General features: G+C 44.6%; 1 protein-coding gene across 1 annotated transcript; it reads left to right on the plus strand.

The window, feature by feature from the left end:
- Positions 1–6,103: 6,103 nt before the first annotated feature.
- On the plus strand, positions 6,104–20,855 carry acsbg2 (acyl-CoA synthetase bubblegum family member 2). The gene is made up of 15 exons (XM_085375622.1): positions 6,104–6,276; positions 9,874–10,003; positions 10,195–10,316; positions 11,466–11,734; positions 13,017–13,105; positions 16,158–16,278; positions 16,460–16,540; positions 16,628–16,777; positions 16,926–17,102; positions 17,520–17,701; positions 17,905–18,147; positions 18,233–18,450; positions 18,595–18,734; positions 18,936–19,182; positions 19,490–20,855. The coding sequence occupies exons 1-15, from the start codon at positions 6,270–6,272 to the stop codon at positions 19,606–19,608; spliced, it is 2,295 nt and encodes a 764-aa protein (XP_085231748.1). The 5' UTR covers positions 6,104–6,269; the 3' UTR covers positions 19,609–20,855.
- Positions 20,856–27,273: the final 6,418 nt, after the last annotated feature.

Consider the following 27,273-nt stretch of genomic DNA (forward strand, 5'->3'; position numbering starts at 1 on the left):
TACACATTTGATTCTGTTATACACATGAATTTACAGACCCTTTATTAGGTACACCTGTAATCAGACAATGATATGTTAGCAACTCAATTAATTTAGGTATGTACAAACAATCAGTACAAACCTGCTGAAGTTCAACAACAACTTCTGGATGGTAGTGTCAGAATAAACAACATGAAACCATGGATCCATACTGGCTTATATCAGTGGTAATAGAGTGGGGGATATGTTCTTGGCACACCTTGGACCCCAGCTGAGCATGATTTAAATGTCACAACCTTTCTGACCACAGTGTACACATCTTCCGATGGCGGCTTCCAGCAGGGTAACATTTAATGTAATCTGAAACTGGTGTCTTGAAGAGGAAACTGAGTTCACTGTGTTCAGATGATCTCCACAGTCACCAGATCTCAATCCAATAGAGGGTCTTTGAAATGTGTTAGAGCGGGAGATTCACATCATGGATGTGCAGCCAACATGTCTGCAGCAGCTGTGTGATGCTATCATGTCAAACATGAGATTTGGGGCCAAAAACTATGAGAAATGTTTCCAGGACCTTGTTGAATGTATCCCATGGAGAATTAAGGAAAAAAAGGCATCCACTCAGTGCTAGTAAGGTGTCCCTAATAAAGTGTCCAGTGATGTATAAAATATCTGTATACTGAAAATAAAAATGTCATTTTTTTCTCCTTGCAGCAGTGCAGTCACAGTCACTTCCATGCACTTTGCCATTTGCGGCACATGATGGCAGCATATGTCTATATTGTGATACGGCGCGGGCAGACATTTTAGCACATATTGAAGAACAGAGCACAAATGTGTTACTGAGAAACTGTGTAGAGTTTAAATGTTAGTATTTGAATTAATCTTCACTCAGCATCAGTCATGTACAAAACACTCTGATGTCACCATGAGGCCTTTGGTGGAGTTGGACCTGATTCAGTGGGACAGAAGTGGACTGGATGTCTGAGTATTAAAGTATAGTTTTATTTATTATTATTATTTTATGAGCTAAAATTATGCTATGACTTGAAAATGGAAGGAACGATTGATATTTAAATGAATTTATTTTAATTAAACTTTTTAAATTAAACACTGGAACAAAAAACTTTTAAGTGTTCTTGTTTTTCTAGACATTTTTTCTTTCCTTTTTTTATTTTGTTATTTGCAGTTGCTCCACTTCCAGCTGCACAGGAAAAGTTTGGTCCTCTTCCTACAGATTCCTAATGAAAACAAGGCTTATATTTAACCAGTCCAGTTAACCCTCCTGGCTCCAGCTTTTTTCTAGTCAACTGAAAGGTTATATTTAAACACCAGCTTCAGGTCTTACTATTTTAATATCGCCCACTGCATGTTCCACAAGCCTTTTCTGTGCACGTAGTAAAAAAGACTCCTGTAAAAATGAACTAAGTGATTATATGACAAAAACAGACACCAGGAGCTCCTTTAGGCCCTCGGTCTGGGGTCTGCAGATCTAAGTAGTTTTTCTAGATGAGGGGGGAGGCAACTCCAGGCCTCGAGTGCCGGTGTCCTGCAGGTTTTAGATCGCACCCTGGGTTAACACACCTGAATCAAATGATTAGTTCATTACCAGGCCTCTGGAGAACTTCAAGAAATGCTGAGGAGTCATTTAGCCCTTTAAATCAGCTGTGATGGATCATGGACACATCTAAAACCTCCAGGACACCAGCACTCGAGGCCTAGAGTTGCCTACCCCTGTTCTAGCGGATCCCACTGCTTGAATAGGATTCCCGTCTCTTTCCGTGTAAATAACACATCCAGCTGTCTGCATGATGTCAAAGAAAATATGAGTCATTCAGCCAGAGGCATATTGAACCCCAATGAAAAGGACAAAAACATGTATCTAAATGGAAGCAGCGGTGTGGTGAACAACCACAATCTTTGCTATGGAATTGTAAAGACAGATGGATCCACTGTGTGTAAGGATACACCTCTGACATGCTCACCAGCTGGTGTCAAAATACCTGAAACTTCAACCTTCTTTCATTGCCCTAGGATCCACCTAAGTGGGTCAGCCCTCTGCAGACCCATCCAGGTGTGGACGGGGCCCAGAATGGGCATGGCGTCTGGTCATAGCCTCATACACAACAACTGTATACTCTTATACCCTTCTATCATGGCCACCATTGAGCTTTTTAGTCACTCTGTAGCTCTTCTGCAGGATCAGCACTCCCCACCTTAATCACTGTCTCCCATGAGTTTGCTGGGGGTTGTCCTTCACTGGTTTTTGATGGGCTCTCACCTCTGCAAACCACAAGACCTGTTCTTTTTGAGATGCTCTGATTGAGCTGTCTATCCATCACCAGTTACCTTGTTGTTTCCTTGTATGTTTTTCCTGTTACCAGCACATCAGTTTGACTGATGTACAGTGGCACATACAAGAAATCCCAGTTCTGCTTTCTTACGCACATTGTGGAGATTTTTTGGATTTTTGGCAATGCCTCCACAGACCGCAATGATCTCACGCTAAACAACGATAAACATTCAGCTACAGGCATAAGCTGGGTAAATACATACAGGGAGGAACGCTATAAGTTAATCTATAATGGTATAATCCAAATGTAATAATGTAAATGTGTACATACGTAAGATACCTAAATATGTTAAAAATATGCATGAATGTACAACCGCACTGCCAAAGAAATCGCAGCACTGTGTAAAATGTGACGTGCTGTTGTAATAGATGCAGAATGTGGTTTAGCATTGTCTTGCTGAAATATGCAACGCCTTCCCTGAGAAAGACATTGTCAGGATGTATGGTAACATATAAAACCTGTAGTACTGAAGCTGAACTTCCTGATATGCGAGCTGCAGATTCCAGAGTCACTAACGGCTGATCGAGACTTTTGTTGTGAATCTGTAAAGCTTGTGGAGACACTTACTTATGTGGCTGACACTGACACCAGCATTAATGGTTGTGTGTGTTATATGGTAATTACCTCATGGTCGTGTCCTGGTGTTCCACAGTACTGATTGGCAGATGAAGGGCTGATCTAAGGGCAAAAAATAAAGATGTTGTTTACACCTCAAATATTTCTGGAGCTGCAACCGTTTTATATGTAGTGGCAGCCATGACCGAAACAAATCAAATTCTGCAATTTTCTTTTCTTCTAAATCTTTGCTGTTGATCATTTATTGATCAAGGGACACAAATTGATTCTTCAAGCTACATTCATATAGTTTTATCAGTGTTCCTCCAAGAATTCAGGGACATTTGTGAATCCTTATATTGATGCTATGCTCATTATTCAATAATTGTTATTGTCTGACTGATAAACTCACAACTGGGGCAAAAAGCAGCTGGAAGTGGAGACGAGAAATCAACAGTATACTGAACAGGCCAATCAGAGTAGCAGTGGGCTGTCACATGATGTGTGACAGCCCACTGCTACTTTGCTATCTTTGCGCACATCAGGTTACAATATAAATTATGTTGTAGGGTTTCAGAGAGGTTTGCATTACGATGCACCTGTAAATTCTTCTACTATACACCCCCAGCAGAGACACTGGCTTTTGAACTGAGCGCTGACAACAAGAGGAGTTCCTCTCCTCTTTAGTCAGAAGGATGAAGTCTCACCACAGAGCAGTTTTTCTGTTCATTTTAAATGAGCTTTGGTCCAGATAAGTTGGCAGCAGATAGGATTTCTGGATCATGTTCACATGTGGCTTCTTCTTTAAATGACAGTCTTAAGCTGCATTAATGAGCTTAAGATGGCAGATGTTTCTTCTTAGTAACACTTGCTTTTCCAGGCTTTTGTTGCCCCAGTCCCAACTTTTTTTTTTTTTTAAATTGTTGCAGCCTTCAAACTCAAACTGAGCTATTTTTTCTCCATGAAATAGGAAAATAGTTTCTGTTCTATTGTGAATAAAATATGGATCTATGAAATTTGGAAATTTGTGTTATTTCATTCTGTTTTTATTCACATTTCCCAGCATCCCAACTTTTCTGGAATTAAATCTTTATATCACAAAGTTGTATTATAAGCATAAAAACAGACAATACTCACCACAAATGGGTGTTGCACAAGAAAATGATTTTCTCGAGGGCACTGCCTTCTTACTTAAATGTAAAATTATTTTCAAAATACACTTATATTCAAGTATAATATTGAGGTAGACATCCATTCAATCAGTATATTAGTATTAAAAATGGGCAATTTATCCTTCATATTACACTAGTCCAAAAAACATATTCTGCTTTTTACTACCGTACCCTTAAACATTAACAGTTTACAAAGAAAACTAGTGGAAATATGTAGCCTATTAAAGATGGCACATTTAAATATATTGAACCAAATAGTACTGTGTAAAGTAAGAATTCAACTAATTTCATATTAAAATGCTTTGACATTTACAGCACGTTACAGACATCAAAGGGAAATCTATTGCACGTAACAAAAACTTCTGACAGAAACTGAGAGTCGGTGCGCTGTGCTGCTGTCTGAGAGTAGGATGAGAGAGAAAGGAAGAGATGATGCCTCTGACCGGCCGTACCCTCGGCGTGGGTTGCGTAAGCACTAATGCATTCTGCAGCTCTAGAGCATGTGCGCATGGTTGTACTGGATGAGCCGGTCCCTGCGTGTCATCTGATGCTGTGGTGTGGTGCTCGTCTCTCCCGGCGATTGGCTGATACTGATCTTTCCATAGACCAATAATGAGGGCGCATCTTCAGAGTCATTTTAAGATTCATCTTAAAAAAAGAGAGAAGTAAGGCTCATGAAGATAATCATGTGTTAACATACGCCATGCATATCCAGGCGCATTTTATAATTTGCAAAAAAATTAAAATTTTTGAATAAAAAATATCATTAAATATTGAAAATAGGTGGCATTAATTTCTTGTGAGGTTAAATGCCCAAGTGAAGGTTTAATCCTGTGTGTGTGTTTTCGTGTAATTAGTCCGTGGAGGACATTTCTGTACTTTCCTCTTCCTCTCCTTGAACTGCCTCACCTCTCGAATGATGCAGGCGGGACTTCAGTGGAAATTTGCCTTAAGGAAATTCTTTCATTCATCAGTGACACCAATGGACATGAGTGAATAGTCATGAAACAACACGTCCGGCATATTTTTGTGTGTGAACCGGATTGATAGCAGCTCACTGACATTCACACTGAGCTACGGATGGATGTGTACTGTAAATTCAGCTGTGACTCCACACCCTCATTAACCTCGGGGGAAACATGCAGTTCACGAGAGGTCGTGGACTCGTTCCCCATTACAGCTTTGTTTACATATTTTACACAAGTTCAGTGTGTGTCAACAGCGTTTATCTGCATCCCTCCCATCCCTTTGTTTTTAATGCAATTAGGTTGTGACTCATAAAACCATTAATACAGGACTGGTCTGTCAAGCTTAAGGTCGGAGCTCTGTAGTTTACCAGGTCACCTTTTTACTGCAAAGTCCTCATTTCTAAACTAAGTAGAGCAGTGAACTGGAGCCGGAGTGAGGATTTTTAAAAAATCCAGTTGAATTGCAGTGGAATACAAATAGAAAAGTATGAAAGTAAAATGTAGCAGTTGTCAATTTGTCAAACAAAAAGAAAAAAACCTGATTTTCAGCTTCTTCTTTTGTAGGTGGACATTTGTTATGTTATATTTACATGTTATAAATTGGCGTCGTTGGTAAACTTTAATGAAGACGAAAAGGAGCATGTGCAGTAGTTATAATAATGTAGGTTGCAGGATGTGGTGCATTTGAAGTGCGCGTTTCTGTCAGTGGAAAGTTATGAAGCTAAAGCCAAGCACAGGCTCAGCCGCGCTAGCTGTCAGGGCTCTGCAGTTTGTCCGATAGTAACCCCCCGCCCCCCTCGAGCCGGCATATCTGCGACGTGTACGCTCGAGGGTGGAGGAGGGAGGGGCAGATGAGCTCGTGCGCTCACTGCAACTTCCGCCCCCTCTGTGTCCATGTGCCCTGCGTAGCCTTGTATGGAAACCAGGTCCTGTGGTGTGAGCAGTTTGAACCAATCAGAATGGCGGTGCTGTGAGGGGGGCGGTGCGACCGGAGGAAACCGACAGGCCCCACCCTGGGTGGATTTCTTTTTTTTCAGGGTGGGTGGGACCCACGGAGCCGGTTGTGTGTTTGAAAATGAATGATCTGTTGCTTGAGTAGACAGTGGCCGGTTGGTGCGTGTTTAACGGCAAACTGAAGCCACGGCGTTAACGGAAAACACGAAGAAAAAGCGGAAGATTAAAGAAAAATCTAGTCACGAAGAAACAGACAACCAAACCGGAATAAGAATCAGCTTCCAGCAATGCAGTGTGAGTATTTGAGCCCTGTGTGGAGCTTTTCTGGTTTTGTTTTAAGCTGGGTTTCACGGCGACACATCAGGTTTGGCCAGAGACCGGTTGGTCACGATTTTTCCGTTAATAAAACCACCTGCGTGTGTGCGTGTTGCATTTACAGGCCTTAGATTGGACTCTGAATTATGATGTTTCGCCTTCAGATCTACAATTTCCTGGTTTATAATTTGAGTTTTTTATGTCTGGGTTCAGTGAAGCTTGCTTTAGACGTTAATAGGATAATACATGATAATAAATGTGTTACAGAAAAAAAGGTCTTAAATTTACGGCTTGGGTGTGTCTAGACAACCTGCTCAGACCTGGTCTCTTCCTAAAAGGGTGTAACCCACCCAGCAGATCCATCTGTATTTCTCCCTGTAATTTGGTTCACGTTTAAAATAGCCATTAACAAAAGTCTGCTTAGCATGCAAATAGATTAAGTTGGAAAAAATGTGCCCAGTGTACCGTGGGGTTTCTGAGGATGACGCCCAGTGCGCGCTGCGTGGAAGCAGCTGGATGGAAGCAGGAGGAGAACATTCACTGATTTTTGGGAATTCACTGTATCTGACTTTCGTTCAGAGCAGCAGCACTGTGGCTTTAGGTGAAGTGAGGTGGCTGTTACTCTGGACAAACAGAAATGGAGCTCGAGTGAAGAAAAATTAAAATTTAGAGGGGGGGGGGGACTTTTGGTCTGTACAGTTTAAAAGGGGATTAACCCAAGTGAAGTTTGCAAGCATGGTGGTATTGTTTCGGGGAGAGTCCCTCATTTGGTTTTGGGGCAGACACTTTTTTGTTCAAGGAATAGGGGGGGGGGGGTTGCTGCTGTTCCCTTTCTGAATGAAACAGCTGTTGCTATGCAGTACAATTCCCCCCCCTGAGTGGATGCAGCATTTTGCACAACTGTGCTGAATCCGTCAGATGATTCATCCTTGGCACTGGCTGTGCTGTCTTATGACAAGGAAACTTCATGAAAACAAAAGCATGCAGAATGGCTGTGCTTCATCAAGAGGAGCATCAGAGAGTCAGCAGAAAATGATGGTGCAGCTACTCTGATCATTGATTGGTTGGGTCTTTGGTTGTGACTTCTCAAACAGGTGCATTTGAATACGTCACCTCGGGCTATGGAAAGCTAAACTGTGGCACAGTCGTTTTATTAGCTGAGTGATTAAAAAATGTGCTCGGCAGCTCTGTAGAGCTGAAAGAACAAGTCCAGACCTTTTCTACTCAGTTAACGCCCTTTTTACTGCAAACAAATAAAAAAATAATGCAAGCATTTTCTTTGATATCTTACCCAAAATACTTCAACATGTAGACAGGAGTAGCTGGGGAATCCATCCACTGTTGTTCTGATTGGTAGACCGCCTGCTCTACTTCCTGGGCCACAGCTGCTCTGATAGTGTTGGGTACTGAATCTGTTTTAGATGGGAGTTTTTCACATCCTGAAAACAAGGTGAAAGCCATCCATGTTGCTGCTGTGGTGACAGAGGCCAAACCTGCTAAACATGTACAGGTCTCCATCACACACACTGAGTATTAGAAACATTGTTGTAAAGGAAGTAAAGCCATGGCTCAATCAGTCATTGATTGACGGGTTAATCTATATCAGGTAAGAGAATCAGAGGTTTCCGGCTTGTTTCTAAAGGATATGGGTTTGTGATTTTGGTGATTGAGAGATAATTAAATGGGAAATCCACATATTTCTCATGGGAGATTATCAGAAAACCACAGAAGAAAAATTGATTGGAAAAACTGAAAGTTTATCACAGCAGCCGGGGAAATGTATTCTTAGCCTGCTCATGGATCAATAACCTTGTTGACCTCCGATGGATGTTTTCAAGGTGTTTTTGCTGCCAGATGAACAGCAGGGGGGGATTCATACCAGGCCTGTGTGACAGGCACGCGTCTCAGGGGTTTTTAATGTGATGAAAGCTCACTGGGTTTCTAAAGGCTATATTCAGCCTTCACATGTCCGTTTGCAGACTGGTAGGGTTGATGAGCGATTGAACCTCGAGATCAGCGTCACGCTCAGAATCCTCCCCATCACGTCACAAGAACGCAGCAGTGACTGAAATAAGAGGAGGGGAGGTGATTTTAAATATCTGCCCCCTGTCAGTCCCAGGCCTGCCTGCTTGCCTCCACCTTCAGCCACCCACAACTGCAACAGAGGAATCTGCAGCTGCACCGGAGGCGATGCGTCCACAGAGAGACCTTTAAACATCCTGATCAAATCCAAATCAAGCCCATGTTGCTCCTCAGGGACATGTTTTTGGCCAAATGTGATGAATTCTTCCAGTTTAGATGCAATTCATACATGAAATAATCCAGCTGACCTGTGTTTTATTCCACTATGGAAAGTTTAGGTTGGGAATATGTTTCAAATGTGTCACAAAAATTATTTTTGGCTCTCTGGAGCTTGTTTGTTTCTGTTTTTTTTCCCCCCCCATGGGCCCCAAAAGGTGAGAAATGATGTGCTGCTGCTAGAGCAGATAGATGAAGCTGCTGGTATGTGTTTTCAGCCCTCTTACATAAACAGATCAGTCCTGTGATTTACCAAAGAGGAAAGGGAGAGGAGGGGGTGTCCAGCTCGGCAACAGCAGTGGTTTGAATGATAGAGAGGTCTGACGTGGTTCCTGTGATGAACAAAATGGTGGGAAAGGCAGGAAAAGGGGAAGGGGGTGGTACGGTCGGCTTGGCATGTAAATCACAAGATCATTGAGAGAAGAGGGAACATCTCCCCAGGTGGGACACGCTCTAATGTCCCAGTTGGGGTTTCCACTTTCTTTCTGTTGTATCTTTCAAAATTATTTCACAATCATCACCAGTTTCCTTTGTTTTTCCCGTTTCTCTTCCACTCGACACCAGGAGGGTGGAGCAGTGTAAATATTCTTTATTGAGGTGTTTTGTTGACCAAGCGCAGCAGTCACAGTCAATTATTAGTAGAAAGACGGCGTTATCTGTAACGTGTGTTTGCTAGCCAGGCTCCATATGTTGCGTTATCATCCAGGCTTTTAACAGCTCATGAAGTCGGATCCAATCGAGCCGTTTCTTCTCGCTGTGCGATTGAGTGCGTCACAGGTCGCTCTCTGCACGTCCTGAGCAGAGATCGGCTTTTTTATGGTCGCAATGATCTCGGTGAGATTTCTAAGCAGCTGCATTTTATCTGATCATGAGACAGAAGTCGGGCAGGTTCGTGACACTTTGCAAGAACACTACAACTGCAAGGGTTAGAGTTAGGGTTACATGACCTAGTGCCCTACAGGACGCACGACTTCTGTGAGTACCGCCCACTGCTGGCTGTCACACGTTGGTGTCAGCTGAGCTGTGCGCTAATTAGACAAGGAAAGCCAGATGTTTCAGTATTTGCTCCTTTGGATCTTATTTCTTTGTCAGTTATGATTCTTTATAGTCTAAGATCTAAATAGCAAACTACTTAAATTATTTAGTTATTACAGCACAAATCCCCCAAATGCTCCACTCCTGGGATCCAGCTGGGGGGAGGGGTCTTTCTCTTGGAGCCTCTCAGTCATGTGTGTAACTGTTTCCTTGTTGTGACACCCTGACCATCCTCTGTTTCAGTAACTTTGTGCGAGTCCACCAGCATGTCAGGGGTGACGGAGCCTCCCAGAGAAGTCAGTTTCCTGGAGTCGCCCTGTGTTACAGTGGACAGCGCGGCCTCCCTCGATGACGGCATCGTGGACACAGCAAAGTACGTCAACACAAGTTACACGCCCCTAAAATAAGCCCCTCTTTGTTTGAACTGCCTACAGAGAGGTAGTGACGGTGTTTACACCAACAACAGTTGGGATGAGGGCATGATCTTTGCTCTCAGGATTCCCACCCTCTTCCACCTGCTGACCCACACGTAACTGTTTTTTTTTCTCCTTCCTTTTTCTTTAGTGAGTCTTCAGAGGAAGAGTCCGCAGGGGAAAGGGAAGAGGAGACCGGCGCCCATGATGCAGCCACCAGCAGCACCAAGACTACAGAGGTCCCCGCGGAGCAGAGCTCAAACACACCAGCAGGTGAGTGCAGAGGGAGCGTGTTTACACTTTCTCGGGCGCTCCCGAGCATCCGGCGTTCACCAGGGAGGCGCTGGAAGAATTGCGATAAGCAGCATGCAGACGTACAATTAGACAACATCAGTTTCATTTTTAGGCTCAAGCATCCGTACAGATAGGTCGTGACCTCGGGTTTTATCCCATCTCTGTGCTCGCTGTAAATGCTGATGTTATCTTTTTTTTCTCCTTCCTGAGGAAGCAGAGCAAACAGACGTGAATAAACTCTGCGTTCTTCGGCAGAGCGAGCTCCACTTCCCTTTTCCTGCCTTTAAACGGTGACATTCTTTCCCGCCTCAGTGAGTGAGGAAAAACCCCGGCACACGCGTTGCTCCGCGATCTGTTTATAACCACGAAAGGGGAACTTTGCACTGTGACCCAAAGTTAATTGACATTCGTTATCATTCGTTTATAATGATTCTTAAAGAGGAACTCTTAACATGTAATAATAACTGCTGGTGGCTTTTTCATGATAGAGTATTTACAGCCCTGCTCTAAATGAATCGTAAATAGTCATAAACCCTCCGTGTGACGCTGTTCTGCTGCATATTCAAACATCCTGCTGGCAGTTTGTCTCTGAGTGTGAGAGCAGAACATGGAGGCGGGGCTTCCCTGCAGAAACGATTACAAATCGATTGGTTTTGTTGTCAGAGTTTTGGTGCAAGTCCTCGGCCCCCTACGATAAGTGATAATCGGAGATTGTTGGCAAACAGACGGTTTTATTTAAAGATTATCTGATCATAATTTTAACCAGGAAGTCCATCGGTACACTCGCATGGCGTGCTGGAAGTTGTATTTATATTTTATTATTTATAAAGCTTTTAAAATGATACCACTTTTTGTTTTTAAAGACTGTCATTTCTAGCCAACCTGAAGCGATTGCTAACTCTTGGCTGTCACTGTGACTCATGCCAGCTCTGTTACCATTGGCTGACACTAGTTTTGAACCCGTGTGACTTTGCAGATTTATCGTAGGCCTGCAGCTGGATGGTATCGCCATTAACACCTTAAATAAAGGGTGTTTGTCGCAGTTTTCAAGGACGGCAGATGCGTACAGATCTATTGCCGAGGCCCGCCTTCGATCGATTCTCTGACTGTTATTTGCACATCTTCCAGTGAGCGCCCAGCGCCCAGACTCCCTGTCGGTGCCGGCAGCAGAACCCCGTCTGTGGACGACGCAGCGCGATGGAGAGGTGAAGCTGAGGATGGAGGAGTCCGGTCTGGCCGCTGAACCCGCTTTGACGGTCAACCAGATGTTCGTCTCGACCGTGGAGCGCTACGGCGAATATACGGCTCTGTGCTGGAAGGAGGGCGACCAGCAGAAAAGCCTGAAATACAAAGATTACTACCAGACCTGCCGCATCGCTGCCAAGAGCTTCCTGAAGGTAGTTTTTCTTTTATTCTTTGGGTAACGCTGCAAAAGTTTCCATCTACGGTTGATTCGTTACTTTAAGGACATAAAATTAAGCTGAGTTCAGTTTTTGAGCAAGAATACCAAATGCTCAGAAACGGTGGCTCGTCTGTCAGACAGTGAAAGAGAATTTTGGCTGCTGTTGTCACCACAGCAGGCGGCTCCGCAGATTTGATTTGGCTGACTTTTAAACGCCAAATGCACTTCCTGTTCAGCCAGAAGAAGAAAGATAAAGATGGCTATGGCCTTCCTGACCCGTGTGCTGCCTCACACAGGCAGCAACATAATATAACCAGCAGTAGCGAAGAGCTGGCGGGCACAGCTGTGCGCTACACGTGAGAGAATAACTGCAGACACTCTCTGGATCTGATTATCCCAACATTTCCTGGACGAAATCTTAGTGATGGCTCATAAAAAACGGATAAAAAGCAGATAAATCAATAAGAAGAAGAAGAATTACTGCTTTCAGCTCTGACACACAGTGTGGTGCCAAAACCTTTCTTTGCCCCCTCCCCCCGAGCAGCTGGGCTTCCTCAGCATCAACACATTTCTGTTTCCAACAACAGTCCTCGAGTTCTTCGAGCCGTTTTAACGTCCGTTCGTCTTCGTGCCGAGTCTGTCTAGACAGCACGTGTCGCCGCACCAAAGGGTTGAAATGTCAGGCCAGACGGCGAGGTCTCAGCAGGACAGAGCGTGTCATTGTTTCACGTGAAACTCTGCAAAGTTAGACAGCAGGCTGACTCATTTCTACTGACACACACACAAACTCGGACGTTTCTCTCTGCGTCTCACACACACAAACCAACCTCGAATCCAACTCTTAGACCTGAACTTCGCCCTCGCTCACGATAAATAAAGCTCAGATAGTTTTTGTTTTGTGCTTCCCTAACACAGTCAGCTACACCTGATTATTATCTTTCAACAATGAATGAACGACTTGATGAATGCTGGCTGCAGCTGAATGTAATGCACAGCTAACCTCAGGTCCCACCTGCATCAGCTGGAAGACCTGACGGCTCAAACTGTCTCTGTGTTTCGTGAAAAGAACATCAGGCTAAATCTGGTGCATGTATTTGTCTGCACTCTAGTTTGTAACAAGCAGACCCTTCTGAGCTTTATCCTGTCAAATACAAAATACCCCGAAGTAATAACAAAAGGTAAATATTAAACAAGGGATTTGTAACAACAATCGCAACGATGGAAGTGAGACTTGTGCCAGATCTGCTGTGACTCTAAGTGCGCTCTGGCTTTTACAGCTCGGACTGGAGCGTTACCACGGCGTTGGGATCTTGGGCTTCAACTCCGTTGAGTGGTTCGTCGCAGACATCGGAGCCATTTTGGCGGGGTGAGTTTCATCGTCAGCCCTGAATATTTCCTTTACATGACCCTAATCCTCCTGCTCTCTGTATCTGTGGATATCTTATTACATGCTGATGTTTACGTGTGGCAGCGCGTTTGCTGGTGTGTCCTATGTGCCAGAGCAATACCGTCTTTTTGATGGATGGTTGAAACTATGCGTGTTCACTGGGGTGCTGCACTCAACTTCGATTCACTTTACAAGAGCTTGTGCTCATACATGCGATGATTCGATTCCTCTTCTGAACTGATCCGCTGTGGATCCAATTAGGGCTGGGCCATATCATCCCGTTCACGGTAATACCGGTGTAATGTGGGGCAACGACAAGAAAATGAAATATCACGATAAAATATGGGTAAAACGCGCATGCGCAGTGCCTTTGTTTTCATACGCACATGGTGAAAAAGGCGATGCAGAATGAGAAGAGCGAAAGCGGATCGTTGAATGAAACAGATGAGCCAGAACTGCTTTGTAAAAATGCTGCAGCTTCACTGGTGGAACTGGTTTAGCTTTCGTCCGTCAGATACACAACAAAGCACTATTTTTGGTAGCGCATGCTAGCGGGCCGTCGTTATTACCGTGTTGTTTGGAAAATACGGCGCACTTAAAATCAATCCTTTGATTTGTCTGAAAGTCGACAGAGCCCCTTATAATCCCGTGTGCCTTATGTATGAACTCTGGTTGTGTTTACTGACCTCGAAATGATTTTATGTGCACGGCGCTCGAAAATCTGTTAAATGTTTCAGTACGACTTTGCTGAGCTACGAAGCCGCACCGCTTGATGGATTGTCGGAGCGTTACAGCTGTCGTCCGCAGGGATGATCTGATATCCTCGTGTCGGCGTTGCTCCCACATCGTCATAATAAATGTTGTTCCAGGGTCAACATTGCAAGTGACCAATGTCTTTGTGTCTTTGAAAAATACCGCCTTCAAAAAATCTACTTCACTTGCGAGAAGAGAAACCGCTTCTGTCCGCCCATCCGGGAACTTGAATTCTTTGCATTTCAGGATACTTTTCTTTAATAAACGGTAAGCATTATACATATCGCCCTTACAGAGGCGGTTTCTCTTCTCGCAAGTGAAGTAGATTTTTTGAAGGCGTTTGCTTTTTTCGAGGTCGCGGATGACGTCAGGAGAAGGTGATTGGTCACTTGCAATGTTGAACCTGGAACAGCATTATTTATGATGACGAGGGAGGAGCCTGGCGGAGTGATACGTACTGTGCTTCAACATAATGTTACCGTATTGTGTGTGTATAACCTCTTTTTAAGTGTTGTGGATGTTATACATGGTTATGCTGAGGATATGTCGGCCAGTTTCCACTGGAAATGCCTTTTGGTTAAACTGTCAGCGAGGATTTTGCATTTGCACTGTTAAATTTTATATTTATTTTAATGCACATAAAAAACAGCTGCTTGTTTAAGTGAAAATACATAGATGTTTTTTTTCACTAATAAAGTTGTGGAGTTGTAAAGTATTTTGTCTAGTGTCAGTTATATCGTTATCGCAAATTTTGAAATCTATATCGCGATAAATATTTTTGGTCATATCGCCCTGCTCTAGATCCAATCAGTGCATTTTCCTGATAATGCTAATGTGCTTTTTAAGGCTTATTTATCCATCTGTGTTGTGTTTGTACTCTGTGTCTGTGCACTGATCACATAACAGCAATCACAAGCTTCTCAGCTTTGCTGCATAAGTATTCACTATGAATGAACCCATGCTTGTTATCCAACACGCTAAGAGTGCAAGAAATTCCAAGAAACTGAGACCCTTGAGCCAAAGTAAGAGTCTAAAGGCACTGATTGGCTGAGGCCAGATGTACCCCGGCTCAGCTGCTGACATCACCAAACATCTGTTATGCTGAACCGGGTCTTTTCACGCCGATTCTGGTGACATTTTCATGTTTGCTTTGATTCTTAAGTCTTAAATCTGTTTATAGAGAAGCTCATTCTTTCCACGCACTCTGATACCGATACTGTGCATGCTTAAACGCCGCTCCCTGCGTAATGATCACAACAAAAAGGTCAGCTGGAATGTCAACAAACCGGTCGTGATGAATGCAATCAGGTCATGTTTGGAAACTTCAGTTTAAGGCTCAGATTTCCACACCGAAGCAAAACATTTGAATCGCATCCTGCATCATATCTCACTGTCTTTTAGAGCGGGAGCTAGGTATTCTAGTAAAACAGTGCTGTCATAGGTCAGGTGGGTTCTGTTGACCCATTTTCATCAGATTGTTAAGAAAAAGACAGACGGGGAGGACTGGTTCTCCTGTGGTAACATCGGGATGTCGTCAGGTGATCTGAATTTTCGGGCATCTGCAGCTCAGTCAGAGCAAACATTTAACATGTTGCTGCTTTGTTGAAATGCAGGGTTAAAGTGATTTGCTTTTCATTTGCATGTTGCATGTTCTCCACCCACTGTTGGGAGCAGCCCTACGCTTCATTTTGATGAACATAGTTTCGTTTTTTACGTATGAAAAGTGCCACGAAAATAACTTCAGTCTGCCGCTGATTCAGGTCAGGTCAGTTTTATTTACAGCGACAGGCGTCCTGTAGATGTCAGTCAAGTCACACTTTCAGCAAATAACTGCGAGACTACTGATTTTCTCCTTTTTGCAGCCATTAAAATGAATGTTTAATTGCATTCTGTGTGATAACAAATTGTCTTAAAAGTCTTAAATGTACCTTGGTGAAAGCTCTCACTTGATTGGCTGACTTATACCTTTGGTCAGCAGCTGCACAGATGCAACACAAACCTGATTCATGTGCTGATGCATTTCTGATACATTTCCACCAAGAGCGCTCAATTCATCCGTCGTATGACTTGAATGCAACTCGGCGCTTCTGATTCACCTGCAAGCTTTTGTTTCCATGGCGACTGGAAGTAAATGAACAATATCTATATTGACTTATCAAATGCATATCTGCAAATGGAAGGCCTCTTAATCAACATGACTGGATACTGATTCGATTGGAACAATATAGAGAAGTAAATGGCTCTATAGCTGACTGTGTGACGTGTCTCTGTCTCACAGTGGGTTTGCTGTGGGCATCTACACCACCAACTCTCCTGAGGCGTGCCAGTATGTAGCAGAAAACTCCAAGGCCAATATCATCGTGGTGGAGAACCACAAACAGCTGCAGAAGATCCTTCAGGTAAGATGAGAGTGAGTTACACGTGGATGTGGAGCAACACGCTGAACAGATTTCAGGCACAGCTGAACAAAAAAACATAATAATAATATGTGCGTTTATTAAACCAAGCTGTAAAAGTAGTAACTTATACTGAAGGAATCCCACGAGTGGATTTACTGATCGTCTTCACATCCGTCCACAGATCGAAGACCAGCTGCCACACTTGAAAGCCATCGTCCAGTACAAAGACGAACTAAAAGAGAAGAGACCAAACCTGTACACGGTAAGCGCACACTCCCGTGCATAAAAAGAAGCTGCTGAGCACAAGAGGCACGATCGAAGTGTTTTTATTTTTCTTTGCGTGCCACAGTGGGCCGAGTTCTTGGAGCTTGGACGCGACGAGCCCGACGCTCCCCTCGATGCCATCATCGCCAGCCAGAAGCCCAACCAGTGCTGCTCGCTCATTTACACCTCAGGGACCACGGGCCAGCCCAAAGGAGTCATGCTCAGCCACGACAACGTAAGCTCCACCCATCCTCACATCTTCAGGAGCTTTGTGAGGCAATGTGCCTCTAATCAGTTGATTAGTATTGATCTACTGTTACAGTAAAGATGTGAAACACTTGTGCGCCCACAACAATCACAGCACCTCATCTTTACTCTCTCAGCTAACCTGGACCGCTTACTCCACCGCCAAGCATGTGAGTCTCACCGCGGCCTCCCAGGCTCAGGAGGTGGTGGTCAGCTACCTGCCTCTGAGCCACATCGCGGCCCAGATGGTCGACATCTGGATCGCCATGAAGATCGGAGGGGTGACTTACTTCGCTCAGCCCGACGCCCTGAAGGTGCGACACACACCACAAACGGACAACACAAACACGCCGGCGCCCGAAATAAACGCTCATCAGCCCGTTTAATAGGTTCACCTGCACAGTACGGTCAATATAACAGGCCTGCTGTACGGTCATGGTTCTTTGTGGCTGCTATAGAACAAGAACCAAGTGTCTGATTACAAATACCCATCAGTAATTTAAATGATGTAAAATTAAGTAACCCCCCCTCCCCCGTTGATCACCCTCACATTTGCACTACAGCAATTTTAGCCTGTAACAGAAAAGTAGCATAGCGCCCCCCTCTGGTTCCTCACGTGGCTCTGTAGTCCGTCTGTTACACAAACGGCTTCTGTTTCTTTCACACTTCCTCTTTTTGTGCAAGTTGTGAAAATGTGTGATTTTTTATTTGTATTTTCCTGTTTTTTACAGGGTTCGCTGGTAGACACTTTGAAGGAGGCGCGTCCGACGGCCTTCATGGGCGTCCCACGTGTCTGGGAGAAGATGCAGGAGAAGATGAAAGCTGTTGGAGCAAAGTCTTCCACCGTGCGAAGGAAAGTGGCTGCCTGGGCCAAAGACGTGGGTCTGCGGACCAATCTGAGCAAGCTCAACCAGTAAGTATATGTTTTTGTTTTTTTTAAGAAGGGGCTGAGTCGTTTCCTCAGAGGTGGGAGGTTCCTGTTTCAGTTTGCTGAAATGTTCTTGTGGAACATCACCGCAGATGCAGGATTGTTGTTGAAACAACTATTTATTTATTTCCATCAGCTGGGATAGCCTTCCACCTCACGCTGCGTTCTCTTTCACTCTTTCTCCCCAGGAATTCGGCACCAGGCAGCGCTCCGGTCAGCTATCACGTAGCCAAAAAGCTTGTGTTCAAAAAGGTGCGTAAGGCCCTGGGCCTGGACCGCTGCACCAAGTGCTACACAGGCGCCGCCCCCATCACCAAAGACACCCTGGAGTTCTTCCTCAGCCTCAACATTCCTCTTTGCGAACTGTACGGCATGAGCGAGAGCAGCGGCCCTCACACCATCTCCCGCCACGATGCCTTCAAGCTCACCAGGTACATTTTTCTCTTTGCATTGGTTTGACGGCTTGCAGGGAACGACTGATACTCGCTGGTGAGTTACACGACTGCTCTCTTGCAGCTGCGGTATCGAGCTCCCAGGGTGCAAAACAAAGCTGCACAACAAAGACGAGGAGGGAAACGGCGAGATCTGCTTCTGGGGACGCCACGTCTTTATGGGTTACCTCAATATGCCCGACAAGACAGAGGAGGCGCTGGACGCGGAGGGCTGGCTGCACTCGGGTGACCTGGGCAAGCAAGACGAGAACGGGTTCCTCTTCATCACCGGGCGGATTAAAGGTACTGCCTGAGCTAAATCGCACTCTGCTGGAACTGTACCAGATTTCTATTTATCTATTTAAATGAAGAGCATCAGTTCTGCTTTCAGTCTTATATCCTGTTACAGGCCGATTGCTTCAGGTTTGTTCTTCTCTTCGCTCACAGAGCTGATCATCACAGCCGGCGGCGAGAACATCCCTCCCGTCCCCATAGAGGATGCGGTGAAGGAGGCCGTGCCGCTGATTAGCAACGCCATGCTGGTCGGAGACAAGAGGAAGTTTCTGTCCATGCTGCTCACCATCAAGGTAAAGATTCAGACAGTGAGAACAGGGGAGGAGTGAGGGGGGTGTCAGAAGCTCACTGCATCAGTGCATCTGCTTTAACAGATAGTGAGGAAAGGAGCACTGACACCTGGTGGTCGCTTTGAGAAACTACACAGTTGGGACTTTCAGAATCGTGCTGTTTTGGTTACTGATATTTATTTGATTTTTTTCCTCACCCTCCAGTGCCAAGTGAACCCAGACACGGGCGATCCACAGGACGAGCTGACGCCAGAAGCTGTGGAGTTGTGCAGGCAGCTGGGCAGCAAGGCCACGCGCGTCTCCGAGATCTCAGGCGGACGAGACCCTGCGGTCAACGCTGCCATCCAGGAGGGCATCAAAAGAGTCAACGAGAAGTCCACCTCCAACGCTCAGCGCATTCAGAAGTGGGTCGTCCTGGATCGAGACTTCTCTGTCGGCGGAGGAGAGCTGGGTGAGCGAATGCGCGGTTTATTTTATTAGACAACGGCTTTGAAACGACATTTAATAAGATGCACGATGATGATGTTTTCACATCCATTTGTAGTCACAGTTACTCACATTTGGGTATTTCCTGCCTTTTTGGAGCTAAAACACATGTGATATTGAGTACGGTAGCTCAAATAAGTGCGTTACAGAGAAACATAAGTTGCAGCAGGCCGGGAGGATGTATGTGGTGATGCGCTGGTACGGCTCAGGCTGCAGTCACTCTACACCTCGCAGGAGTTAAACAGCACGAATCCTCTTTGCTCTTCCCGCAGGCCCCACCATGAAGCTGAAGCGGCCGGTGGTGATGAAGATGTACAAGGAGCAGATCGATAACTGTTACAAGGACGTGGCGTCTCCAGCAACCCCCGACAACCCGCTGCCACCCAAATAGACCTGCTGGGACCATTTGCATCATTCAGTCCACTGCTGGGTTCCTCCTGTATTTACATTTTTTTTTTTTTTTTTTGTTTTACTGCCTTAAGTCACGCTCAGTCTGTCTCAGTTTACATTTATGATTGTTGTACAGAACAGAAGCCAAATGAGGTTAAATTGAGCGTATTTATTTGTATTTCTGGAAGGACCAGTGACGTGTGATCGATGAAGTAGCAGCAGCTTTACGTAAGGAGCTGCGACGCGAACCGGAATACTTGATAACAACAGGATGTTTTGGGGGTTTTTATGAATAATTTGTGTGTATTTATTTTCACTTTACCAAAGTTTCTGTTTACCAAATGAGCATCGGATGGAGTGAAATCCCACAATCACACGTTCACATGTGCTTGGTGTTTCTCTCGTCTTTGATTTCGCTCCTTTTTGTTGTTTTTTGTTTTCTAAATGTCAAAAATGTTCTGCTGTTGAATTTAAGCTATCGTTCTCAGTATGTCATGAAGCCATATCTGTTGCATTTTGGTGTCTGTCAGGTATTTTGATTTGTGACCTTTTTTTTTTGTAATACTGTAAATATGTTTTACCTCGTTTCTTTTTCCCAGCCATTCGGTCGCGTCAGGAATACGTTTATTTTGCACTCACATGGAGATGAAGTAAATTGTACATAAGTTATAGGACTGTATTGTCAGTTTATAGCAAATCTTATCAGCTGCTAGCGGCCTGTCGCCACAGCGACATTTTGAGATCGCCTACCATCGGCCTCGTCTGCGATGTGACACAAATTTGAAAGCAGCTCTTGCACTCCAAAACAGGTCATCTTGTATATCTTGTAAGATTAGTATATAGCAGGCGTGTGTGGCGCACTCCCAGCAGAGCCAAACTGAGCCTTGTGGTTCATTTATGTTAAATTTTGGGGTTTGTGTGTTTTGTTTTAAGGATGAAAAACAAAGGGAGGAAATGACGGTGATTCAGGGGGGTCGGGGTGAGTGAGGATGGGCTGATGGAACACCAAATGGCCTTTTTAGTTTAATCCGTTGCCTAAAAAGGTTAAAAGAATGCACTTGCATTGTGAGACTGAGCAAACTGTTCAGTGAGGGCTCACAACACCTCTGACAGAAACCTGGATCTGCCTGAACCTAACAGCTGTTTAGTCTTAAAGAAGTCTGGGTTGAAAGAACAGCAGCAGGAGAGTGAAGCAGGCCTGCTTGTAACGACGAAAATGTGAATGTGTGTCTGATCAGTTGTGGAATAAATTGGAACTCATTACGCTACTTTGTGAAACTTGTCCTTTGTTTTGTTTTTGTAAATGTAACGCGGAGGGATTTAAATGCACAGAGTAACAAATAACAGTCGGTGCAGACAGCGCACTGTGCAGACAGCGCACGGTGCAGACAGCAGGCGGGGCTCTGATGATGATGATGCAACCTCACAATCAGAACAGACTCAGGTGTAAAAAAGAAAGGAGAGCCGACGGCCTCGTTAAATACGTGGCACATGTGAACCGTTTCTATGCTATTCTGTGTGCCGACAACCATAAATAGGCTGCTCGATAATATTTCCTCCACTTCTGTGAGATCGTCTCTCACATCTCGTATTTGTGGCCACAAAACCCACGAGCTTCTAATGCTAAGCGGAAACGCGGGGAGAGAAAAACCGACGTGCTGCAAGTTTCATTCTTGCAGTGGTAGCAGTTTGTCATAGATGCTATTACTAAAAATCAACCTGCAGCACAGGATGGTTCGCTTTTGCAGAGGCCGATCTCTTAGGTTTGGATTCTGTAGTTCGCAGACGTTCTGTTTCTTATTTCCTCTGATGCTTTTCGCATCATGAAGCTTCTGTCAGCAGGTGCACGCAGCCGAAGAGCCTTACCGCACTCGGCTCAGGAGGCTGCGTTGCCATGGTAAACAAAACTGAACGGCAGAGAATCTCCAAGGCGACAGCTGCGATATTCGTGCAACCACGGAGTTTATTCAGTTACTTCATAAGCAAGTGAGGGACTTTGTATAAGAACGGCTGTAATTCCTAAACATTTAATACAAAATTTATGAAAAAATAAAGCTGAAAGTCTGCGCTTCACGTTGACTTGTAAAAAGGAAAGAGTAAAAAAAAATTTGACCCAACTCTGTTTCTTCCGTTTCACTGAAAATCCTGAACATTTATATTGTAAGTGAACTAGAACTGTGTCACCACGTGATCCAGCTCCATTATTTGTCTTATCTGACAATGTAAATGTACTGAACAGTAGTAATGAACACATGCACACATTCATATTTAGTTTCGCAGCTGTGACACTTTGCAGGATTGGCCACAGTAGTGCTGAATTATCACAAATAACAGGATTTTTACGCAAACTGTGCTCATGCGTCTCATCAGCTGGATAAAAGGGCGGAGGTTATCTGCACACAGTGTCTTTACCACGTGGTCACTGTTAGCTATCGTGGGTCCAAATTGAATTGTGATACTAAAACTTTTACAATATCACAAATATTCGATTCTTTTTTCTTCTAAAGGATAAAATCACTGTTTTCCATTAACTTAACAAAACATTACATTTTTAAATCAGCACATAAAGCAGGGGCTGCACCAGAGACCTCACGGTTCTGCTCACAGCACAGACTGTTGTGTTGCCCGAACCATTAACATCGTCTCCGTTCACTGAACCGGCACGAACGACGTCAAGAGCGTGAAAGCGAAGCTGCTAAACGGCGTTCAGCCATCTTTATTTCATCTGCACCTGCGCTGTTCCTGCTGCGACAGGCCAAAAGGTCCACGCAGCCTCCCGGGTTATTGATCGGCCTCCGCCAATAACTGTCCCTCCCTACAGCCGCATTTCCTCAATAGATGGTCAATGCATCACGAGCATTATGAGCCGGCCTGCTGCTTGTCCTTTTAACCCTGCGGCCTGCGATGACCGTCACGTGAACTTTACTCGAACCCTTGCAGCGGGTCACGCAGCGGTCAAGGATCGGACACACGGGGAGGGGGGGGACAACAGTACTTAATGACTTTATTAATAATATGATTTGAACATAAAAATAACATTAAAATAACATGTTTCGTCCTCGTTAACAACTTGCATCATACGGCCACATGGTGGCGTTGTAATGCCAAGCTTGTTATTTTCCTTTTTTGTTTTTTCAAAAATACCAAAATTGTTCTTCAGCCATCCAGTTCATTTGTTCTTCCCGCCATTCGTCGCTTCGACCTCGTACATGGATTCAGACGCCGCCCTCCCCCCTCCCTCGCCCCGCCCCTTTAAAAGAAAAATAATCAAACCCTTTATAAATACAGGCAACCCTGCCCCCTTGTCACAGACACATTATGACAACCACTGACACAGGAAACACCCCGTCTGCACATGCCCCTCCCTCCCGCCCCGCCCACCTCCACACATTATCAATGAACCATTTTCTCTGTTTTTTTTTTGTTTGTTTTTTTGCTTTTTCCTCATCCTCTAAAGATCCACACAGTAGATAATCTACCTTTGCTGTATTAAACACATATTATATATAATATAGACTCAGCTGAAATGCTCCACTCTCACAGCCCTGTGCACAGAGTTGCAAAGGGAAGGGACAGCTGGGGGGGTTTCTCCCATCTATCTCCCATTCCCTTCTATAATGTTCCTCAACATTAACGATAATCACTCAGGCTTGTCATCTTTACTGCTTGCTGCAAGTTGCAGTTCATTAAAGCACATCTTCTGAGACAGATATTAATATTTAAGACAGTTTTCAGTGTTTTATGCAGATCCAAGCCAGAGAGGGGTTCAAACATTTAAACAAATAACAAACCAGGAAAAACGAATAGCACTTTAACTTCCAGAGCATCTCCTCCCACTTTGCAACTCTTGTTTCTCTTTGTTGTGTTTCCTCAGGCTCAAGTTGTCCTAACGTAATAAAATGAAGATGACAGTCTACGTTTGGGCGCGCACATTTACGAACGTGCAGAAAACCCAAACTGGACACGACAGAAAAACAAACCGTTTTTCTTCTGCTGAACCAAAGTGTGGACTCCTCACGTCCCGCCTTGTGGTCCAGTTATTTGTACTCGGGGCAGAGGGTGAAAGTTTAGCTCATCCAGCAGTTTTGTTTTGTTTGTTTTTCACCCGCCCGCCCAAACACGTGCTTCTCGGTGTTCAGCTGTCATCAGAATCATGATACAAAACAAAAAAACTAATTTTTACAGGGAACATCCCCAACATCTTATGCCTAAAACAGATCGACAGGCATGTTTGTGAATAATAGCGAGAACACATGCCAAAATAAAAGACAATTAAATAAGAAACAAATGGTTGGCAAACAAAACAAACTCAATTCATATTGTATTGCATGTAAATATTGTATAAAATCCTTAAAAATACAGTTTAGGTAACTACTTAAGTACTGAAGTCATCACAGCCAAAAGTGCAGAGGTCCATAAATAAAACGTTGACTGTGGGTACATAGTGGGGCTTCTCCCACTTAACTCACTGTCTCCGCCACGACCACAAGGGACCGAATGAGCGCCCGGTCAAAGGTCAGAGTTCATGAACTAGGACTTCCAAGTTCCCACATCGGTGCACAGAGGACAGAGAGGAAAGTTGTTCGTTGGAAATTCTCTCCCATCGCTGACAAACACGCAGGCAAGATGCACTATCGTCACTCACACGGCTGCAAAATTCACTCTCGGGCCTGAAGTTCTGCTGACAGAGGCACACCTCGGGAAAAATGAAGGTGGCGCAGAGGGAGGAAGAAGGGAGGGGTGGGAGGGGGGGCTACTGCAGGGCACATGAGGCGGCGTTGATGCCGGTTTTGATTTTGAGACATCGTCCGTGTTCGTGAGGCGTCTACGGTAAGGGCAGAGGGAGTGCGGCGCCGAGCCAGGCAGGCAACAGAAGGAGAGAGCGAAGTATTAAAGCTATCGGAACGTCAGGGCAGAAGCACAGGAAAAGGAAAAAGCGAGGAAGGAGATCAGTGGGCTGGTGTCTGAGAGAGCGTGAAGCCTAAAGGGGGCCACAAAAACCAACATCGAGGCCCCAAATAAGTCCAGAACTCGTGCTCAGTCCTGACTCGTTTGGGCCTCACAAAACTGGCTCCTGAATGTGTCGAGCAGACGTTTGTTCAGATTACGCAACAGGAAGCTACTCACGATCGAGAGTAGTGTCATTAATGTTCGATAAAACTGAAGATCCCGTTAGGGGGAACTTCTGCAGCAGCGTTATAGATATATAGAGCATAGACAGAGTCTGAGAAAACATAAAAACAAGTAAACGATATACAGTAAATACAAAGACTGTAAAGAGAAAACAATCAAACACTAGGAGCTAAAAATAAGAGTAGATATTACAGTGGACTCTATTACACAGAGTGAAGAAAGCGACATTTGTGCTTCTCTGGTGTGTTATGATCTTTTTACAGTACGGTTTGATGCAAAGAAAACTATTGCATACAAATGATTGGCCTTTAGTCCACCGCAGGAGGAGAAGGCGGAGCTTCTCCGACCTGGTGGGATGGTGTCTGTTAAATGCGGTCACACTAAACACGCCAGGATAGTTTTTGCCAATTCAATTAGAGTTAAATTGTTCAAATCACTGTGCAAAGTACTCTCAACCACACAAAAGCTCATCGTCGTTTACAGCAGTCGACCTCCATCATTCAACACCATTTCAGTGAGTCGACGTGCTTTCCGATGAACTTTTAAAGCGGGCGTTACTGATGATTGTCACTTCTGACTTTGTTCAAGTACTCTGTTGACTAGGTCCTGATCATTAATGCATAAATCACCACGGCTAGCACGCTTACCGGAGCTGAAGTAGGCTCACAAACACCAAAGATCTGGCTCGAAGCACCGCAGAGCAACGGGGAAGAAAATGAAAACCGCTCAACATAAACTTACATTATAATTAGATCAGATTATTGAAAGCCTTTAATATCAATATTGGCTTTAAAATAAACAAACTAAATACAGTCTAGTCTCTAATATCACTACCTCTGGGATAAACTATTTTTTAACATGTCTTAAATGTTTGAGATGTTGAGCGCATAAAGCCAATATGTTGATCACCATCATTTTTAAAGAGAATGAGCCACGCAGCGTACAGTCACTGATCCGATTAGTTAGAAGAAGCCAGCTTTGTGAGACCATCAGTCCGATTCCTGATGTAAAGACCAGCGTCTTTATTTTCTTGCATTCACATCTATTAGCGATGCCGTTCAAGTGCCTGGCGACTTGATATCGGACGCTTGGCTGTTAGCTGGTACGCTTAACGCTGCTTGAAGGAGGAGCCTATTGAACAGCACGCACTGGAAGGAACTACCACGCGTTAAAACACCTAATTCCAAAACTGGCCAACAAAATCTTGGCCGCCTTCTGAAAATTCCCAGAGGGCTCGATGAGTGGAAATCGATAAAAAGGGGCGACAGCCTACAGAGACACTGGAGAGAAGCAGGGATGGAAGCTATTAGGAAAATACTGGATAGTCAGGCATTCCAATTAATACTAGTTTCCCCAAGGGGAGGAGGGGGCTGGGGTGGGGTTCAATCTGTGTGGGCATGCCTAACAGAGTGCACCCCCTCCCCACTCACACACACATATACACACTGCAAGTCGCAGGAAAAAGGCACTAGAGTGGGGCTGTTTCTAGCCGTAGAAAAGTAAAAGCGATATACATTCATAGCTCACAGGTTTCTGGGAATAAATACACAAAATGCACTTGTAGAAAAATAAAATGTAAAAAAGCGTGGCCCCTATTTTATTTTATTTTTTAATTTTTGGAATCAGGGAGACAAGTATGGCTACTTTTTCACGGCTTTTTAAACCCCCCCTCCCCCCATTTCTCCCCACCTTACTGTGCCCGACCCAACGCTTAAAAGGCAATTCAGGAGTGACCCTCCGCTGCTCCGGCTGCGAGCAGTCGAGCCCTTTCATGCACGCCGATATGGGAAGAAGGGAGGAGGTGGACGAGGGGGGGGTGAAGTGGAGGGATGGAGCGAAGGGAGGGGTCGCTGTTGGTAGGAGGTCAAGGCTCAGCTTTCAGTGCGAGGAAGGAGAGGGGGAACTGAGGAGAACGCTTTCAGATGTTCAGACGACAGAAAGCTCAGTCACGCACACATACAGCACACGTCTCAGTGTCTTCATGTACAGTGTTCAAAGCTGGAAGGACCCGGGAGGCAAACATGTGCGTGAATCTCGGTACCGCTTTGCTTTAAAGCCTCACGCTGAGCATTCGCGAGCACTGCAAATACTCAACAACTGGTTTATAACACACTATAATTACATATGAGGTTTCACACCCGCTGTTCAGATAGACGATGAGTATAATTCATTAAGAAAATGCCATGAACGGGACTATGTTACTCTGAAACGCATTTCTATTTTAAAAAAAGTGAAATATAACAGTGGTTGTCTAGTGTATGATCCTTTTCTCCTACAGGACGCCGCCTTTGTTTGTAGCTTAGAGTCGGGACTAAAAGGCTTTCTGGCTTTTATTTACAGGAGTTTCTAAGACGCGTGCGCCATCTTTTACTGCCACAGAGGGGAATGAATGGACTCAAGTGAAAGACCAGTCCCCAAATCTTTACTGCAGAGACCCAAACCGGGCTTAGAAAAACAAGTGGCAAAGAGCTGTCACACGTAATGAGCACAATTATCAGACCGGACCTCTCCGGTGCGCAGCGTTCTTCTAAAA

This window comes from Diplotaxodon limnothrissa, linkage group LG17 (assembly GCF_057381915.1).
Source record: "Diplotaxodon limnothrissa isolate DT_005_m linkage group LG17, D_limnothrissa_male_GT1.1, whole genome shotgun sequence".
In the NCBI taxonomy this organism is placed as follows: domain Eukaryota; kingdom Metazoa; phylum Chordata; class Actinopteri; order Cichliformes; family Cichlidae; genus Diplotaxodon; species Diplotaxodon limnothrissa.